This window comes from Centroberyx affinis, unplaced genomic scaffold (assembly GCF_046629955.1).
Source record: "Centroberyx affinis isolate AG114_WGS23_722 - 3 ecotype Tasmania unplaced genomic scaffold, CSIRO-AGI_Caff_v1 ptg002187l_1, whole genome shotgun sequence".
In the NCBI taxonomy this organism is placed as follows: Eukaryota; Metazoa; Chordata; class Actinopteri; order Beryciformes; family Berycidae; genus Centroberyx; species Centroberyx affinis.
In genome coordinates, this window is record NW_027280495.1 from 26,059 (window position 1) to 47,174 (window position 21,116).

General features: G+C 41.5%; 1 protein-coding gene across 3 annotated transcripts in view; it reads right to left on the minus strand.

Annotated features, from left to right (window-relative positions):
* Positions 1-4,570: 4,570 nt before the first annotated feature.
* sipa1 (signal-induced proliferation-associated 1) overlaps positions 4,571-21,116 on the minus strand; it is a 35,757-nt gene continuing 19,211 nt past the window's right edge. For 2 of the 3 annotated variants that reach the window (XM_071532384.1, XM_071532386.1), the window contains exons 3-16: positions 20,937-21,061; positions 20,668-20,856; positions 20,135-20,309; positions 19,648-19,751; positions 18,370-18,527; positions 17,177-17,783; positions 16,798-17,072; positions 15,602-15,979; positions 14,143-14,269; positions 13,906-14,038; positions 11,977-12,075; positions 10,955-11,027; positions 9,125-9,203; positions 4,571-7,608 (exon numbers count right to left, since the gene is read on the minus strand). In XM_071532384.1, the coding sequence (XP_071388485.1) occupies positions 7,465-7,608; positions 9,125-9,203; positions 10,955-11,027; positions 11,977-12,075; positions 13,906-14,038; positions 14,143-14,269; positions 15,602-15,979; positions 16,798-17,072; positions 17,177-17,783; positions 18,370-18,527; positions 19,648-19,751; positions 20,135-20,309; positions 20,668-20,856; positions 20,937-21,061 (2,666 nt within the window). In that variant the 3' untranslated portion in view covers positions 4,571-7,464. The remainder of the gene's footprint in view (positions 7,609-9,124; positions 9,204-10,954; positions 11,028-11,976; positions 12,076-13,905; positions 14,039-14,142; positions 14,270-15,601; positions 15,980-16,797; positions 17,073-17,176; positions 17,784-18,369; positions 18,528-19,647; positions 19,752-20,134; positions 20,310-20,667; positions 20,857-20,936; positions 21,062-21,116) is intronic. The other variant, XM_071532387.1, reaches the window with a different exon arrangement.

Consider the following 21,116-nt stretch of genomic DNA (forward strand, 5'->3'; position numbering starts at 1 on the left):
CTTGAAATCTAAACTGCAATACTTTTATTAACAATTTGCATGTTTTTTTTCACAGCAACTTGGGAGGAGAAAGAATGATAATTTGTTCAAAATGCAGTGAAACAAAAGAATGAAGTTCCCTAAAATTTAAAAACTCTAGTTAAGTACAATATAACTTCACGTTAAGTAAAGTAAGGTAAAGTAATGCTACCAGTAGGTCTATCTCAAAACATAAGAGCTCTTGAATAAAGTACTTAGCTATATATTTTTTTCCTCTGCAGATACTTGTTATTGATCAAGCCTATGAAATCTGACTTAGTATAAGTTTCATCTATGACAGAAAACCATGCCAGGCCTATACTTGTTTTTCATGGGGCAACAATGGCCTGGCGATTTAAAATATAATACACAACTCTGTGGATCAGGAGTCTAAACACACCGACACACACACATACACACACACACACACACACACACACACACACACACAACAGCACATGCCCTCTGTATTTACAGAACACGGATGAGTCAAACTGGCGTTAAGCCCTTGAGCTGTGTCTGACACATGGCCCCTAGTGAAGACTCAGGCCCGCGCTCCAACCCCAAATAAAGACATAGGCCAGTGCATTGTTGTCGTCAGCTCTCCTCCAGGTGTCAGGGCAAGGAAGATAAAGAGCTTCTCTGCCGCTGGTGTTTAGGAAAGCTTTCCAGAGGACAGGGTCCTGGGAAATGTTTGTATTATGTTGTCGTGCTTTATTATGATTGTGGAACAAGCCGTGGAAAACCTATTTGTCTTACCTCACGCTGTATCAGTTCACAGGGAGACAGGAATATGCATCTTAACATTATTCCACACTGTTTTAAATTGGGTTGTCTCTATATGTGTTTGTGTGTGTCTACAGGCTGGTTTTATCTTATGTATTTTGGCACAGAATCCCAAGTAAAGATGTTATATGTTATCAAAGGTATCTTTGCTGTGGCGCTGATGTGACAGTACTTGAAGAACACACATTACACTGCGGCCCTATGTTGCAATGACACCCTAAACGTCCATCAGCATTTAAGTGTTGGTTGTTGAGTGAACTTGATGGCAAACAAGCATGAAACGGTGACATGATGAACAGCTGACAATCACGTGGAAGTTGGTAAAGGGGCAAAAGAGCAGATAAGATTAGTAGACCTCCTGTGAGAGGCCTTATTTGTAAAATTAGCCGTTTTTTTATTAATATGAAGACACAGAATGAAGTTACAGTTGTATCTTATAAAAGTGTATGGTTTAAGAATGAGTAATAATCAATCATGATGATGTGTGATTATGATTTTACAATTACATTTGCTCAATCAACAGAATTAGGAATCAAATCAATATTAACTTGCGGGGCAAAAATCCTAAATAAGTTTGGACACTTGATATTGTCAGTGCTAAGAATAACTGTTATTCTTAACTGTCTCATCTGAAGTAGGCTAGTTCCATTGTTGCTTTGCTGGCATTTCTCATTTTCCTGTGGGAAGTTAATAACACAGGCTTGTAACCGCACACCTTGATAGATAATGGTGTGCCACGTCTTCACTGCAAATGGGTTTTAAAAGGTCATTATTTCCACACCAGAAGTCCTGCTGACACTAAACTCTGAGATTGACAGGAAGGACTGATTGTCTCCACTGAACTTAAGGATAAAATAGGTACTGTGACTGGCTTCTTCTTGCATAAATCTATTGTAAGTCAGTAGGATGTGATGATGTCATTGATGGTTCTTTTGGGAAACTGGGCCTTACTCAGTATGCTAGTAGCAGCTCGCTAGCTAACGACTGCTAGCTCTTACCGTCTACCAGATTTACTCACCACTGTTTTAGGAGAAAACAATTTCTAACCTGTCAAAACATATTAATACACACATTTTCACTTCACCTACTGTATGTAGAATAGGATATTTTAACATGACATGAATAACTATGAGATACGTTGTCACCATGCTCTAGTGTTCGAAATTAGGAATAATCTTTTTCCAGTGAAACAACTCAGCCCAAGCTATAGTAACTTAAAGCAGGTCAATACTCAATACAAGTTTTTCCTGTTACATGGGATTTTACACTTCACACCTCCCTTTATCGTTGCTAATCGTTTGTAGATTTGTTTGCTTGTTCCTTTTATTTTACAGTATGTTGTATAACTTTGCTCTTTATTATTATAATTAGTCAGTAGTAGGGATAATGTTGGCTAAAAAAATAAGTAGACCTTTGTTGAGTGAATGCTCAACAGTGCGTGAGCTTTATTATCACCAAGGAGGCAATTAATGTGCAGCTGAATATGAACAAATGTGCTAAACGGCTTTCAGGTGGCATAACAAACCAAAGTGGAGGGCGGTAACTGTTGGGCAGTAACAGCTGTGAACTGTCTATTTTCTAAACATACAACTTGTCAGCCTCAAGAGTTGATTAGATATGGTTCATTTCTGCACTGTTTTTAACTAGGAACTTATCATTTCATCACTGATACAGCTGATAAATTCTATTTTAGGTGTCATCTAGCTATTGCTATAGTATCTGCTTACCTAACATACTGGTGGCCAATTTCAGACACACTCTTTGATGCGGTTTCCAGTCTTTTTCCAGACTTTTTGAAGCTTCCTGCCAAAAGGCAAGTGACGTAATCATACATATATGTATTTGAGCAAAAAAAAAAAGGTATGTGTGTCCAGATTTGGCCCAATTCTTAATTCTTAATCCTGCTGGTTTTCTTTCCTACCAGCTAGTTAATTGGAGTTAATTGCATTCACTTTGCATCCCAGGTGTAAATAGTCCCTGATTAGACGGCTGGAGTGAAACCAGCAGGGTTCTGGGTCCTGAGGATTGAGGACCACTGGGCCCAAGGGTGTCTATAATTGGGCACCAGTATGGTAACTCTCACTGTCCTGTTGTTAACACATCTGATTTGCGAACTAGCTAACATATGTAGTAACAGCTAGTGTTAGTAGTGGCTTGTAGTTGCATCAGTTCAGAGCTTGACATTGCCATTTTCCCGGTGGCCCGACTGTTTTCTCAGAGCTCCGGGTCAGAAAATATTGATCTTTAGAGGCCTGCTGTCCAGTGATCAAAAATAGCTTGTATTTGGGTGGTTTCCATTTACTTTACCACTCTTTGATCAATCTATTTTTTTCTTTCCTTCTTTATTCTTTTTCTTTTTTTCTTGTATAAACAAATTTTGGTTATGGTATGTGCCTTTGAGTTTTGACTGAATTGAGGCGCCTCTCCAAATACCAATCAAGTCAGCTATTTTGCTTTCTTTCCGTTGTCTTGTTGTCCTCCATGCTGATGCTGGAGTTTTGCTGTTCACACTGATTAGTAAACCTCAAATCTTTGTCACTTGTGAGGGAAAAAAACAGAATATGGAGATTTTATGCTGCAGTGTAAATGCAGCACAAGAATTAAATTCAGATCAATCCACTTGGCCTGTCAGTTCAATAAACCAGGTAAAGTACCTCAAGTGTAGTCATTCCCATTTGTTTAACTACCAAAACATTTTTCTCACTTGCCCATTTCAGGAGATTGACTGTTTTTTTTAAGCTGCTTACGTATGCTATTTCACTTACAGTATAATTGTAGTGATTGTAAGGATATATTAAATGACTTTTAGACATATACTGCATGTTTTGTTTGCATGTCTGGGAGCCTGCTGGTTCCCACAGAGAAAATTGTGATCTGATGCGCATCAAACAGCATGACTCTGGCTTTAGCCCTCTTCAGGCTAGCAAAGCAGGGCTAGCACGCATAAACATGCAATAACAGCTCCCCCACAAGTTGCTCCCAAAACGCCATAAATACGCTCCACAGAGAAGTTTAGAGTAAGTTAGTGCCATTGAAAGCCTTTTCCACCACAACTATTCTCACTTAACTGTGTTTTACAGAGGTCTGTTTACATCGTTTAATGGAGTTTATTTTTTTTAAATTTTTATTGGAATCTAATTTTGGAACAACTCACGGTGGAACCAATCCAAACACTAGCAACGTTCTGTGACAGTAATCCCATTTTGTGAAGCGCCATGTTCTCGGTGGCTACTGACAGGTCTGTCGGTGTCTGAATCATAGAAGATAAATACCCAACTTTCACTTGGATTCCAACTTTTGCTTTTTTGAGTTGTTTTTCCTATGAGCAATTACACCCACAGTCATTCCAGCATATCTTACAGCAATTAAGTTTCATAAATCTCCCAAGTTTATCTGTGTTTGGGCCATTTTTCACTTTGACAAAAAAAAACAGTATTGTCTGTATTATTTTTTTGAGGAGATATGAGGTTAGAGACCAGATTGGGATTGTTGTATTTCCAGATTAAGTCAACCTTATTAAACATTAGGCTAGTATGTAATGCCTAAATTATGACTGATTCTTTCTCCCATGTCCTCATTTAGGTCATTAAGCCACATACTTGTTTTTGTTGAATCTTTGTTGGAATTTTCTTTCTAAAATTCATTCATTTTAAAATATTTACAAACCAAAATAATTATCCCTTAGTGAGACCTTATGCCATTCAACACATTCATTTCAATTTAAGCTTGATTTCAATTCGAGTCGTGTTAAGCAACTTTTTCCTTTTTAATTCACTTTTAAAAATCATATGTTTGTTGGTTTGCTTCTTTAACAATCGGTGGTACTGATTGAGCTGTAAACCTTCATAATGCTTATGATCCAAAAAAAAAAAAAAAATCACATCTAATTTTTCCTTTCCTGTTGGCTCATGTCACGCAACTGCTTTTTCCTTACATAGTGGATGAAAGACCAGATCTTATGGAGGTCCACCACAAATCCTACACCAGCCTCTGTCAGAAAACCTCAGTAAGTGCAACCAAAGACAATGAGATGAGATCACTAAGCTGGTTAACATACATTACATTTTCAGGTAGGCACAAAGTCAGAAATAAGCCTTCACATTACACCAGTATGACTAGTCCAGTATGACCAGTTTTTACCATCCACTCTGAAGAGTTTCACTCATTAAGGCGTACCTAATGGTGTTTAAGACCTTATTAAATGTTAATGTAAGAGCTATACATGAAATAGCTCAATACCAGAATGATAATAACAACCATAGTCACTTTAACCAAGAAAATCTATTTGCAAACAACATTGTTGAAATATTTTGTTATGTCTTATGGTGGTTGTTTGTTTTCTACAAAAAACAAAAGTTTATAACTTTTTGCTCTATTTCACGTTTTCTCTTTGCTTCCCTCAAATTTAAACAGCTACAAGAAAGTCCACATTTGCATGATTAATAAGTTACATTTTTTATACATACACACATACAGAAGGGAGCTTGGAAGTTGCTTGGCACATTCTCATGCTTGACCAACCTCCTACAATCTAAATAACTATACAAGACACAGTAAAACAGGTCTTCTCATACCACGTCTCCCTGTAAGTCATGAGGCTTCAGCATGTACAGTAGATGAAACAGCCTGCATGGCCACAATTACACTCGTCTGCATAATCATCCTGCAAAAGAGGGCATACACAACCCAATGCACTAAGTAACATGGAACAGTTTAGCTGTACATATCTTCACATATCGATAAAGTTTAGATTCATAATTTAATCTGAATATACTGTATCTTAATATGCTGGTACCAGGTATTCACAGTGACTCTAAAATAAAATTACAAGAGGAAGATAAAGAGTGTATACAAGAAACAAGGGCGTTGAGAGTCTGGGCGACTGGCGAACGTTTGGCATCCCTTTCGTTGGAGATTGGAGTTTAAAGTTGGGAGTTTTAGTCTTGTGTGTGTGATTGAGTCAGTTCCATTGATTGATTTGATTCAGGAGAGCTGCCTGGGCGTTAGTTGGCACTGGCGTCGCAGTCCGGCAGGAGAAGCAGCCCCTCGCCTCTGAACACACATTGTTATTGGCGCCGTCAGCAGTGGACATGAAGGTGAGGTAAGGTGGTGTGAGGGGATGAGATCAAATCCACTTTCTTATTTCAAGCAAGACACAACCTGGAGCAGGCTAAATAAAGTATGTGCCCTGTCCAATGCTGATTATACAACAAAAAAAAAGTGCAAGAACAACACAGAAACACACAGAAACACACAATAGGGTGGAATGGTAAGCCCTCACCTATTGTCCTTAACGCTACCACTCATAAGCCATACTAAACAATTACCCAAAATAGTCACTGTAGACATCCGCCGAACACAAAACATATTTAAATACAATAGTCTGTATTTCGCTATTCGTTTAAGGTGTTTTATTCAGACACCTAAAGCTATTTTGCCAGCTGAAAGAAAAGCTGCCTAATGGCATTTTGTGGTTCAGGCCAGCAGGAGGAGTACTTCTACAGTATGGCTGCTACAATAGTGAGGTTAGAAGAAAACGGCTACAGGCAATCATGGAAGGAAGCTGAAGCAGTTCTTTCCTGTCATTGTCTGTGTCTTCAGGAGAGGTATGACCCTTTCAGCATCCCTTCAATACTCTGAATGAAACACTTGCAAGAGGAACGAGTCGCTCCGTTCATTTTGTTACAATTCCCTTTCAGTCATTTCTTTCAGTAATTTTCCAGTTTGCATCTCTGTCAGTTATGGGGGCTGTGAAATCCTCTCTCCCTCTCTTAAACTGAGTCCACAATTTCCTAAATACAGTACTACTGAGAAGTGAAGAGGGCAGAGAATGATGTCCCTACATACAGTAACAGTGAGGCTAGTCAGTCAGCATCATTACATCTTTTGAAGTAGAAGGCTGCCTACAGGCTTGTCATTGTCGTTTTCCCTTTTTCTTTTTGTGTTTTATTCCAAGGCCTTCCACACTAACGGTGCAAGGCAGAACCATACTCAGAACATTGCAACTACGGGTTTGGCAGAGAGGATAGGGATACTACTGTTCACATACATTATAGGTGAAATATATACACTTTTGGTCATTTCAAATAAGACACCACCAAACATGCTATACAGTGTCTCTCAATCTTAATTGCCACGTTTTATGCAAGTGCTATTCAGCCCGACTTGTCAAGTATTTGAAGCAAGGTAAGAGATGCACACATACGCACGCAGGCACGCATGTGCGCACGCACTCGCGCACACACACTCACACACGCAGGCGCACATACTGTACACACACACACACACACACACACAAAGAAGCACTCTGAGCATAGCACACCAACACGGCAGCCTGAGTGCTGCGCATTGGTCAGTCTACGAAGGTCGTGTGATGTTGTTGAAAAAGTCTGTCATGGTTCTTCTGTGAGTTGATTTGCATACTCCTTCACCAACAGGCAGGTCCAGGATTCGGTATAGAGGCTGTGATAATACACAGATTGTAGAGGACATGGGTGTGTGTGTCCGACTGTTTGCATTTGAAACGACGACTGCAAATTCATTTGTACAAAATAAGTGTACTGAGTGTGCAATGAGATTATGTGTTTTGCATGTCTATGTTTGTGTGTGTGTCTGTGTGTGTATGAGCGTGTGTGTGTGTGTGTGTGTACTGTGAAGAAGCTAACAGGGCTTGTTGACGTTGCACAGCAGCTCAGTGACTTTGATGAGGCGGGCCACGGTGCTCTGGGACTCCTCCTGCAGCCGCTGGTTGTTCTGCCTGAGGCTCTGCACCTCGGCCTGCAGCACCGCCTTGTCCTCTTTCTCCTGGAGATATTAGCACAAAACAAAAGTGGAGTGAGGGGTAAAGTGTGGTATAAGTAAAGCTTTAAGTAGGCGAGCTAGCGGCTGCACATCGACGCGGGGGTTTGAAATAAAACAGCACATACACTGTAGAGCGGCACACAAGACTGCAGTGGGGAAGAATAAAACACACAATGCAAAACTTAACAAAACAGAAAACCTACTATGTCATTGAGTGGAATAATGATTTTTTTCATTCATATGTAGAGCTATGGACAGTAGGCATGGACACAGTCTCTGACATGTAAATGAGAAATATACATGACAGCCATCTATTGGAATTGAACTACTACATATGCTCATTTAACTAAAATGGCAGCTCCAAGTTTTGTATTTGCTGGTTTATATCATGGGAAGAAAGTCATGTTTAACAATATGAATGGTCTAAGGTTGTAGGAAAGTCATGCACTGAGCTTTGTAAGTATTTGGAAAGAAACACATAGTTTGATGCTTTGCCTCTATACTCTAAAGTAAGTAACTAACTCTAACTTTGGATTAGAAATGACACACTGTCTGAGGTTAAAGGTCAAATTGGCTGCTTTCCATTGAGGGTATATTCAGACAGGCTGAATAAACAGTTAAAGAACTACAGTCCTTTTGTACATGGTCCGGCCATGTCGGGCTACCAAAAGTATTTGGACAGAATAAGACTGTATTCGAGAGTAGTCATTTTTAACTTTTGAAGAAGTTGAAGATTCCCCATATATAATGACTTATACAGTAAATGTAACCCCTATAAGATAAGATAAGACAAGAAAAGAAAAAATCAAATAGCAATAGGATACAGCAAAGAAAAGATATATATATATATATATATATATATATATATATATATATATATATATAATATAAACAAGAATATAGCAAATGGGGGTTAAATTAATATAGGCAACCGACAGTTTCAACATTGGAACATATTCAGAAATGTATAGATGAAAGTATGAAAAGGTGTGGATTACAGCATTAAGGAGGGTGTCGACAATAGCAGCAGGTAGTAGCAATAGAGCTTACTGCAACAAAGAAAAAATGAATGAAAATTATGTATGATACTCGAATAGAACAAAAATCTGAAATATGTTTAGTATGAAAGAGTGCAAAATTAAAAAAATTTCAGCATATATGCAATATTTATCAAATAACAGATTATCAAATCCGTATCCATAACTCCCCATGCTATAAACTAGCAAACTGATGCCTTTAATGTTATTAGTCTCAGCCTTTTTGCATGTCAGTGTGTCTCTGTAAAGATTCAGCTGTGACTACACTTGACTTGAAATGGGTGCATGCATGGGAGGATTTGTACACAAGTAAACAAGAGTCTGCAGCAGCAATCCAGCTACAAATCATCATGCTCCAGCTACAAGGCTTCAAGATAACCACAACCAACTTAAAGTTTCTTCTAACTACTGATTTTCCCATAGAGCTCAATGAAAACATTACTACAGAGAAAGAAGAAATGTCATTCATGAATGGCAACTACCTTTTGTAGGTCATCTTGCAGGCTCTTCAGCATGGCCTCCAGCTGAGATACCTTCTCCTCTAGGTGGCCTGGAGAGTCACTGCAAAGGAATTATGCAGTGACACTTAGTCAAAAGACATTTGCGGTTTTCTATAGGTTTGGTGGCTAGATGATTTGGTGTCCAATTAAACATAAATGCATTTCACATATGCAATTTGGTGAACATTTTTATCCAAAGTGCCTAACAGCACCACAAGTGCGTTCATTTTTAACCTGCGTGGTCCCAGTGGGAAATGAAGCCCTAACGCTGGCAAAAAAGTCTTTTGAAAAATCACCAAGATGAAGTTCTACATTTTTTTGAAGACACTTCACTGGTGTCAGCTGTCTTTTCACTTCCACTTATTCCTTTTGTAAAAAAGTTGATGAAGTCAGTTCAACTCTCTCCTCGGGTGATTATACCTTCCTTCATCTAATGTAAGAGCGCACTTTTCAATTTTCTTGATTGGTGGGAGAAAGATACAGTCCCTGCTGACAATAATGAAACCTGTAATACTTAGAGATCAATTTCATTGCTATTGCTGATAAGCACATCAATTCTGAGTGACCATAGTCGTCCCATGATGCCTTTCTTCTCTGATGTCAGCAGTGTTATCCATGTTGACTACACACCCCATAAAGCCACGCACAGCTCGTCTTCCAATGACTTGAAAAGCATGACAATGTAATTAGGGAACAACATGGCATCTTCATCAAAATATATGGACCCAATTGTGTATTTTTAAGTTTAATGATTAATGATGGTCATATACTTTATCCAATTTGGCTGCTTTAAAGATCATTTGTGCATGTCAGTCCAATGGTGTTAACAGTCCAGTTAAATACGGAAAAGCCTTAGCGAGAGAAATAACTGTTTTGAGTTAATGAGGACAGAAATTAAAATCTTTAAACAAGTTGGCAATTTTTGATTTGTTTTCCATTATGATTAGCAAGAGTTGAGTCCATGTATATGAGCTAATCCGAGTTCTTCTCTTCATCACAGATTTCAGCGGGCATCTGCTAGCAGAAAAACAATGTACATGTGAATATGAATGATCATAATCAACTACTGGTCACATTTCTACCAAAATAAACACATGCTGAAGTTATAATTAGATCCTTACACAATTTTAATCTTGACCATAAGAAACATTTCTTTTCACCACAAGTCTATTCTTGCGATGAGTTCATGTCACAAACAGACACTAACCAGTGGTGACTAACTCAAAATACTACTGTTTTTTTTTGTTTTTTAGCAAGCATTTAACTTGCTAGATGGATCCATCCATCATGGGATGGTCTAAGAAACTTAATGTTGAAATAGTAATCATGGACTGTAGGAAAACTTAAAACGATAACTTAAGACGATAACCTGAACATTTCTGTGGGTTTTATGTGTTATGAGAGCAATGGGGGAATCAATGAACAAGAAGGATTGTGAAAGACAGACAAGAGGGACGGGGAGTAAGTTGTAGGGAAAGATACCATGACAGTGAGTCAGACATTGTGTGCATGTATAGATGCATATGTGCACATATGCGTGTCACTGAGTCACTGAGAGGGCTGCATAAGGGAGACAGAGAGAGAAAAGCCGTCACACTGACTCAAACAGACGGGTATTGTGTGTAGAGTCTAAATAATAGGGAAGAGAATAAAGGAGTTGCTGAGTTTGAGAGTTGAGTGAAGGGATGTGTGAGATGATTCAGACAGAAAGCCACGGGGCTAACTATACTACTGACACACTGAACGGTCTAGTTGATCCAGCCTCAGTCTATATTATGTGGCTAAGTATGTATGTACCGTGTGGCAACCCACCTGTCTTTCATGTCTTTCAGCTTGCCGTCTGTCTGGTCAGCTCCTGCTTGGGAGCCGTCTGCGGCTTTGCGGTCTGTGATAAAGACACATCATCCAAATTACTGCTTTACCAGTTAAAACAGCCATACTTACAATACCAAAGGAACCAACCAAAGGAAAGGATGAGAGAGGCAAAGAAGAGATATTTAAACTCCACCCCAATATAAAATATAGAGTAATCCAGAGAGTCCTGCCACAATGAGTCCTGACAGCGGTCCTCCATCCCTCCATCTACTCAATACCCATCTCTGTATTTAACCCAGAGATAGAAAATAGATCCTATTATTTATTCATTTACTTTTACTTGGGCATAATTTCACATATACACTACCAGTCAAAAGTTTGGACACATCTGATTGAATGTACTACGTTTTTCATTATCTTGAAGTCATTTTGATCTAAAGGCTTATGCTTAAATGTTTGAAATCTGTTTTGTAGACAAATATTAATAGTGAAGTTGATGCCTAATGTATGAATTTCTTTCCAAGGCCTTTGCCTTTCCCTTAAGGCAAAGGGCGGCTACTTTAAAGAATCTAAAATATAAGATAGTCACTGCATTTGGTCACTGCATAATTCCATTTGTGTTATTTCATAGTTTTTATGTCTTTACTATTATTCTAAAATGTGAAAAATAGTAAAAAATAAAGAAAAATGTGTGTGTCCAAACTTTTGACTGGTAGTGTATATGTAATTGATTCATTTTGTTCTCGAGGGGGCTTCCAGGACAAGTTGCCAGTCCACCACAGGTTGAACATAGATAGACAGACACACCTTTGGACAATTTAGAGTCTCCAATCCACCTGACTCGCATGTCTTTGGACTGTGGGAGGAAACCCACAGGAACACAGGCAGAACATGCAAAGTCGAACCCGGGTCCTTCTTGCTGTGAGGCAATTGGGCGAACCACTGAGCCACTGCACTGCCCTATTTTACATTATATTATACGTACATATGAGTGAGGTCTATAAGTAAAGAGGTCTCACCCTCTCGTGACAAAGCCTCCAGGATACTGCGGCAGGCGGTGGCCAGATCAGCGATGGACTGCCACTCTTCTTCAGAAGAATCTGTCGTCTCTGAAAGAACTGAGAGAGAGAGAGAGACAGAAAGAGAGAGAGAGAGAAGGGAGCGGCCGGGATTTAACTTGGTTTCATAAAAAAATGATGTAGCAGCAAATGAGTTTAATGTACTTGGGACAGCAACACAGTGGGGATTGCAGATTTTATGAGCAGCCAAATTCATTCTCTCATAATGTGCTGGTTCAACAGTAACAAAGAGCCGCCACTGGGGGATGCTGCTGTTATAATGCTGGTCAGATTGAGGGACAAAGTCACAGAAGACACAGGGATGGGGAGGAGAGTTGCCTTTGAAAATGTCTCTTTATGGATGCAGTGTGCCTGCAGGTTTCACTAAGTTACATTTCTGACTTTTTAAGATCTTTTTGACACCAGTTAGGATGGAATTTAACTCAATTTCAATTTCACCATTAAAATTAAAGGGAAAAGATGACAGTAGACTGAAGTGAATAAGCTATAGGATTTCTCACTAGGACACAAGTAGCAGGTGGGAAATCATCTTATAAATTGAGCCGTGTTGACTTTTACACCTTTCTGGTGCGTTGTTGTGGTTATTGTATAATTTTTGTTTGAATATTGTTTAGTTTAATGTCTGTAACCCCCTGTAAAAATGGAATTTGCTCATAAAAAAGAAAGTAGTGCACAAAAAAAAACCAAGCAAAATATTATCCGAATAACCCAATGTTGGTTTATTTTTTGCTAAAACAAAAATACCTGCTAATTGCTTAATAATTTTAAGGTCTTGGAAATTCTATGTAAGACTGAAAGACGATGATTTTCCACCAAGACCCCTCAAGGCCTTGAACTTTATAATTCAGTTGAAGAGGATGTGACACATTTTCTCAGACACCCTGTGAATGAATGTAAGATAAAAACAATCAGAGGCATTGGGGGCCGCCCCCTCAAAAAGCAGAAGAATTTGATGAGATGATGAGTGAGCGTGCTCCTATGGAGGTTAGATGATGAGTCCCATCGTCTCAGCAGAGAGGGAGCAGATGGCGTAAGAGGGGCTCCTTGATTTGGGGCTGCCTAAAACTCCACCCCTCCCACCACCCATCTGTCCCCCTTTTATCCTCGCCCTGGTAGGGGGTGGCAGCAGAGCAGGGGTGATATTAGATTGGCGGAATAGGGGGCAGCGGAGATGAAAGAAGCGGGACAAAGGGGATGCGAGGGAGGGCAAAGGGAGGATAATGAGGAGAGGGGTTTAACGGAGAAAGGATCTGGAAGCTAAAAAGGGATTTTGAGGCTCAAATAAGGCAGAGACAATTTACAAACACTTGTAATTGTTCCATTTCGGCATCGTTGGAGCGGCCGCGTCAGCTGTTCTGGGGCACAAAGTCTGCTAAAGGAGATTTTGTTTTGAGTCCATGATCAGGGTCATAATATCCAAGCCTGCTCTTTGTTCTCTTGACTATCCTCTTACAGTTTCATTCTTTTGTGGGTGTGTGCTGCTGCCGTTTCTCTTGGTAAAGGATACACCTTTGACTGCGGGAATAATCCATATTGAAGTGTTGTATATTGTGTATATTTTTAAAAATGCTTTTCACTGCACTGCGAAAAACGTAACTTACATAACGTAATTTAGTCTCATATTCTCATATTCAAATCTTATTTTTCGTAAAACGAGAAAATTTCTGCCAGTGGGGTGAGATGCAGTCTCACTTTCAGGAATTTTCTAGAAATGAGTGTCAGTATCTTGAAACAAGTCAGATCACTGCACTACTACCAAGAAAATGACACTTGATTCTAAAAAATTGAATGACTAAATGACTTGTTACGATGGATATTTTTGCAGTGTGTATAATAAAAATAAATCAGAGAGAATAGGGGAGTACTCACTCTTGGTGATGGAGTTATGAAGGCTTAGGGCCCGTGAATTTCTTTCTGCTCGGTCTAGACAGGACAACCGGGAAGAGGACAGAGGGGAGTCGCTCGCCGAGGCTTTCTCCTCGCCAAACTCGGCCCCCAAGAACTAGAAAGACACACAGATAGAGGGGAAGCACAACGCTGTCAGAGAGGTGAAGGACCGTTAGGGAGAAACCACTCAGATGTCCTCCTTTTGCCTCCGTTTGTCACCTGCTCGTCCTCCAGGGGCACCTTGGGTTTGACGGCCAGGATGAGATCAGGTGTGGCGTCCCTCAGCTCCCCGGGGTTTTCATAGATGTGTTGCTCCAACTTCAGCCCCACGTTGTCGTACACGTGCCTGTCAGCCAGGGAGGGATAGATGGAGGGAGGGGGAATACAAAGCAAATCTGCCGTTGATGCTTCGTGACATTTTTTTTTTATCCAATCCAGAGGTCAAAACAGGAACTGGAGCACTTAGTCAAGTACTGTAATCTCCAGGATTGCTTAGATTTGGCCTGATTGAAGTTTGCTATTCTGCGCTCACAAAAACCATGAAATCCATGAAAACAACAAATCTGACGCTGTTCAGTCAAATAATTCAGATCTACTTTGCTTGAACCTGAAATAAAAATCAGCCAAATTCATCTTGGTGTGCAGCAGAGTTCCTCATGAATATTTACTCTATGCACTATTTCCTCCTCTTGAAGTGGGTTTTTTGCAGTTCTTGGTGCTACACATATCAGTGCACTTACAGTATATTATTTTGCAAAGCAGATACATTTGGGTGTAATACAAGTCCTACTGCGTTTGCGTATGTGTTTTCTATTGTTTACAACTCTGTCTTTTTTTAAGCATCTTCTCCATATTGGAGTTTGGTAGCTAGAAGTCTTTCTCTGTGAAGAACAGGTGGCATCTCAGATCATTGGCTGTCAGTGTAAAGGCTTTAGGTGTATACAGAAGGCAACCGGAGACCACCAAAAAACCTCAAGAGGATGAGGAAATGATGTAAAAAGTAGATAATAATGTAGGAAATTGTTTAATTGAACCAATTGTGCTTTCTTGTTTTGTTTCTTGTCATGTATTATAGTCCTAAAAACACACCCCACCCACTCCAAAATATCCCTGTTGGGTGAAATCCTCATATCTCCAAAATGTCAACTTTTCAGAAATTAAGAAAAACAGCCTTGTTTATACATTGACAACCATGTATTTTTGAGTTTATCTACTTGGTTTTGATAAAGGTTTCACAAACACAAGGGTCATAGAATTTCTCAACCCATAGAGCAGCATATGATCCTTCAACTGAAGTTAAAACATCAAAATCACCAAAATTTTGTTTTGAAGTTTTCACGTGACAAAAATGATACGCGGAAGCTCCATAAGTATTTGAAGAGCGACACATTGCTCGATGTCCTGTCTCTACACTCCATTCTTTTGCTTTGGAGGAAAAGTGACACACTGACTATGAGATTAAATTGCAGTCTGTCAGCTGCAATTTGGGGATATTTTCAGCCATGTTGGATGAATAGTTAAAGAGCTATAGCGCTTTTAGCTCATGGTGTACCCATTTCAGGGTTCCAGAAGTATTTGGATGGATTATAATATCTAGCAAAGCTGTATTTCTTGACATCCATTTCTCGAAATGGACGTCATGGACAGAGGCATGTGTAACAGTCGGAGGGACACATACCCATCACATGCGTCCCTGAAGGGGGGCTCTCTCTCCAGAGAGTAGCTGCGTGTGAGCTGGGAAGGGTTACACTCCTGCATCGGGTTGGCGGGGTGGTCCTGCAGAGAAGTGGCCCGTAACAAAGGTAGGCTGGGTGGGGAGAGGAGTGAGCTCTGGCCCCTCTCACTCTGCCCTTTTTCAGATAGCTGGTCCTCACCCTCTCCCCCCTCCACCTGCACCTCCGTCACATCGGCCTCGTTGACTTCGCCCGGCGTCTGCTCATCCTCCTGCATCTCCTCCTCCTCCTTCTCGTCCAGCACCCAGGCCTCTCCAGACTGGCCCTCGCCCGGCTTACACTCCGCATCCTTGATGGCTTTCTGGTACAGCTCCGAGAAACTCCTGCGGACATAAAACGTCAATATACTCATTAGGAAGAAACCAGTCAAGCTTCCCTTTTCCATCCAGTGTGTTATCATTGCACCATTGAGTCATACAGCCTTCTAGAGAAGAAACGGAGCAATGCAGATGAGATGGAAATAAAAGCGCTATATTTGTCTTAGCATCCACTGTATTCCTTTGAAATCCAAGAGCCACCACTACCTATCAAAAAATATGACAACTTTGTGACAATCCACGCTTTGTTGTCGCAGAACAAGCATGTCAGGGCTAAAATAAAAATAAACAAGGGGAGTTCTCTGAGGATGTTTCTGCCACCAGCTTTGAAATGTTGCAGTAGTGTCCGGTTCAATATTGGTTTTATTTCAACAGTTCTGTCTACACCAGGCTCCAGCTTTTTTTGGTCCATCTCACTGACATAGGGGAATGGAAAGGCTGCTGGTAATAGCCAGTACCTGCGCTAGTGTAATTAAGGGTTATTAGAGGGATTGATTGGTTGTTAGCCAGCTGGTGTGACACGGACTGCAGCCCATCATAAACAATAGAGTGAGCTGTGACCCCAGAATGGCACCTCCCTTGTTTTCTGAATTAATTTGCCCCACTAACCCCTCCCCCTTATCTCCTGTTAACCTCTCTCTCACCCCCTCATCGGCATCACTCTTCACCTTCCGCAGCCTGCTGTTTCCCATGAGCCCCTTCTCCACTCTTTCTTGTCTGTTCTCCCCCTCAAGCCTGATGACCTGACCCTCCCTTCATTAGCGTTCTCCACTGTCTCCCACCACCCCTTCCTCTCTCCACCAATCCGCCAGCCTCTTCCTGACCTGCGAGGCTTGCCGTTCTCGTCCGGTGGGATGACAGTGATGTGGATCTTGTGCGCGGTGCGGAGCAGCCTGGTCCTCTCGTCCGGACCCAGGTGGACAAGGGAGTGGCCGCACAGCCGCACCACTCGAGCCCACAGCTGCAGACCTCCGCTCTCGGCGTAGCAGAACCGCTGCAGCTCGGTCACAAAGCCCTCCTCGCTCATCAGGAAGCCAGGCTGGCCCACGCCGTCGCGCAGGGGGGTGACCTCCAGCGCCTCGCAGCCCCGGGTCACCAACTACGGATGAGAAGGTGAAAGACAGAAATCAGAGGTGTAAAACAGCCATTGCAAAACAGTCATATGGGTTCATTTCAAACCAGCAGTGAAAGAAAGTGTCCCACCTCGAGTCTCTGCACCACCTCTCGTATATCCTCCGCCTGGTTCTCCATCACACTGATTGACACCGACTCCCCGCGCTCGTAGAAGATATCCAAGCACGGCCCACCCTCCTTAGTCTCTGTTATCGCCTTCCAGCCGATGACATCGCGGCAGGAGCAGTTAAACACCACCCTCCGCGTGTACCTCTCGATCAGCACCACCGATTCGGCCGACACCCCAAGGAGACAGGGGAGCCGGTGCTCTCCCATCTCCCCTTCATCTCCGCTGTTGACCATCACGGCCCACACCAGCGCCCCGGCGCTGTGCAGCTCGGCTCCTTTGGCGCCCTTCAGCTTGTCTTTGCGCTTGCCTCCCAGGGAGAGCAGGGGGAACTTGGTGGAGGAGTCGATGGGCGTGGTGGTGACGTAGTTTTCGGCCAGGTCCTTCAGGTACTCCTGCCGCGTGCGGGTGGCCATGGAGCGGAACTTCTCTGACTTCTCCGCGGCGTTCTCGGCATTCACCGCCTTCGCCAGCAGGAAGTCTCTGAAGGCAGGCGAGCGAGGGAATCGGGCGCCCTTAGGGAACAGCGGGCCGAATAGTGGGATGTCTTTAGAGCGGGTGACAGCCACCCTGAGAGAGAAAGCGATAAAGAGGAACGAGAGAGTAAGAGAGAGGGTTCAGCTGAAACATTCAATCTATGTCTTGTTTTCAGTGACCGCTGTGTAAAAGTCTACACAATTACAAACACACTGGCTTTGCTGTGGTAGTTGCACACATCAGTTTTGCAAGTTTTCTCCCAAGTTGCCCCACAATTTCTATGATGTAAGCTGTAACAGTTTACATAACAATACCTGCCTATACTGTAATTACATGAACTTACATGGATATCACAAGTGATGTAGCCATAAGTAAAAATGACAGTGAACTATGACCTCCAGTCGGTGATCATCATAAGGCAAACAACCAACAACAAAAATCAATTATATCTTCAGAAAACTCCTTTTATAACTTACTTTAGTTTGATACTACTTTATGATGTATAGCCTTACTATGAATCCATGTCACAAAGATTTATCAGCCTAAAAAGCAGGGTAAACTCTATTCTGCAAATAAAAAGCAAGATAAAAAGAGTTTGGATGAGTTCATCCTCCACTACATCCCTGGGTATAAATCATGGCATTTCATAGAGGTTGTAACATATGGGATCAAACCAGACCTGTAATAGGTGTTGTCAGTGCAGGGCTCATGAACCTGAACGATGATGAAGACATGTTGGAAATGGGAGCGGATGGACTTTGGAGTGAAGGGCAAAGCACCTGGCTCCTGGAACACGATAGTCACGATGTCATTCCCAATGTGTCGCTTCCTCAGCAACTGATGAGAGAGAGAGAGAGAGAGAGAGAGAGAGAGAGAGAGAGAGAGAGAGAGAGAGAGATCCATTAAACAAGCAGACCAAGGTCATTATAGCAAACTAAAAGAGGAGGAAAAGTAGGTGTTAAAAAAACATTGCCGTAGGTATAGGCCATCTGAAATAAAAAGAGATTAAAACTGAACTAACCTTCTTGTCTACTTGTAAAACTAAGTTTTTAGTTTTTGTCTTTTGGTTTATGTGCGGGGTAGAAAAAATAGAATGATTTTTGTAGAATTTTTGGCTTTTTTTACTGAACGCTAACTACGCCACAAGGTATTTTGAGCTAAATGGTCTGAATGCAGATTGCTGTTGAGTCAGCTAATGCATTTCATTTGAAACCAAGTGGCCCCAACTTTATGTTAATTGAGGATGTATTGAAAAAAATATGTAAATACACATTAAAAGGAATTCATGATTTATTGTTTGTATTAAACAATACCTGAATTACCTTTACAAATACCATCCCTACCAAAAATACTAAAACTAGAGCTGAATCTAAAACCTAAACTGAAACAAAATATTTGTAAAATAAATAAATAAGTAAATGAATAAACTAAAGCAACCAAACCAACCACATTGAAAACTCAACCCTGAAAACCCCGCAGCAGACAGGTCCTGCATTTCTATGTTCTGGTTATCTGACCTTCTAATCATCACTGGTATTTCGTGTCCAGTCTTATTCCAAGTCACACCAAACAGGCTTATACTGTCCGTCCTCCTCCCAGCCGACAGTGAATACCTTCAGAGTGGGAGCGAACACTGGGGGGCAGGATTTCTATGTCATGCTTATTGAGGAGTACAGAGGCATTTGCTAAAGAATTTACTAAAGCATGACAGTCTGAACAGATATGGGAAGTGTAGCTTTAACTGAGACTGGTGTATCTTTTTTTAAGAATGGCGGTAAGACATTTGAGGATATTTTCATTCTCTGAAGCCCAAGAGACGCACTTGGTTTGGGGAAGTGCTTCTATTCCATATTTAAGCCAATGAAAGACAGGGCAAATTAACCTTGTAATTATAGTAAATCATAAGTCATATCTAATAAGTCATAATGGATAGCTGAAAGGCATGTATCTTGTTTACCTGTTGTGTGTTGTTGGCTGTGTAGGGCAGCATAGTGGACACATGAAACATAATCTCATAGTCCTGGTAGCGTGTGTAGAGGGAATGCGTCCCCGTTGAGTCCGCTGCATAAATCCAGGCACAAACACACACATGCACATGCAGGCACACACACACACACACACACACCCCACACAAAGAGAGAGACACAGCAAAGGTTTACAAAAATCAAGCCAATGTTTCTGTGTGAAAGACAAGCTCAAACTAGAAGAGGCAGGGTAAAATCTGTCACATCTGCTGCACTCTGCCGTTCATTAAAGAGAAAACAGCAGCTCCAAGATAATCAGCAGTGACTATGCTATTTTTCAAGCATTACTCAGATTACATGTTAGTAGATAGCAGTTATCTCAGGCTTTCAGTGGTGCACCGATGCCCTTCTGATAATGTTTTTGCGACAAGGTGAGATACAGCCAGTAGATCGTGGCGTTGGCGCATGTTTTCAGCTCACTCTTGTTGTCCAGCTGAGCTCGGTATTTCTCCCAGCCCTTCAGCTGCACACGCTCCCCGAGCAGATCCAGAAACTCTTCGAACGCCGGCCCAGAGCTCTCGTTGTTGTACATGTCTTCCTCTGAGCTCTGCCCAGCCCGGCAGTACATAACTCCCACCTTACGCTGGAAATTCAGCTACATTAGGAGACACAGAAACAGGGAGTTAATAATTATCATCATCATCATACTGTTATATTTACGTATTCATACTGTCTTTGCCTATAAACTCAAACTACAGAAAGTGCACAGTGCAGAAAGTATTTACTGTTGCAGATTTGAATGTCCTATCTAATGGAGCCTCCTGACCATTTGAAATCAAAGAACACAGGTAAAAGTTTGGAGAAATACATTCTTGTGAATGAATTGATTTGATACATCTGCACTAAATACATCAGACTATCAACTGTAATCTCCTTTAGCTCGTTCCATATCAATCAATAGGCTCATCACTTCTCTCGGTAGAGTTGGTATCCGCAGCAACAGCCCTACTCACCCCCTGCTCATCCAGCTTCAGCAGCGTGTCCCGGACCTTGGGTGAGTTGGAGGCCAGGCGGAGGCAGTGCAGGTTCAGCTCGGGGATGATGAACTCCAACAGCCTCTTGGGTGACAAGCCTCGAGGGGTTGTGTGGCGAGCGGCGGAGGGCACCGACTCCTCCATGATGGAGCCTCGCAGTGTCTTCAGCTGGGGAGAGTTCAGATGGTAAGCGCTTGGAAGCGTTCACATCCACTCAACGTCCACTCATACATCAAGTGCAAACTTACCTCTGTAGTACGAAAGATGATTCTGTAATTGTACTGAGCTCCGCTGGATCCCTCTTTCTCCTCTCTACGGAAACTGATTGCCACTGGACCAAGACGATCGTCTATGCCGAAGAAATTCTGATGTTCTGTAATAACAATATAGTCACATAATGTTAGACTATTGAATGAGCATAAACAAAT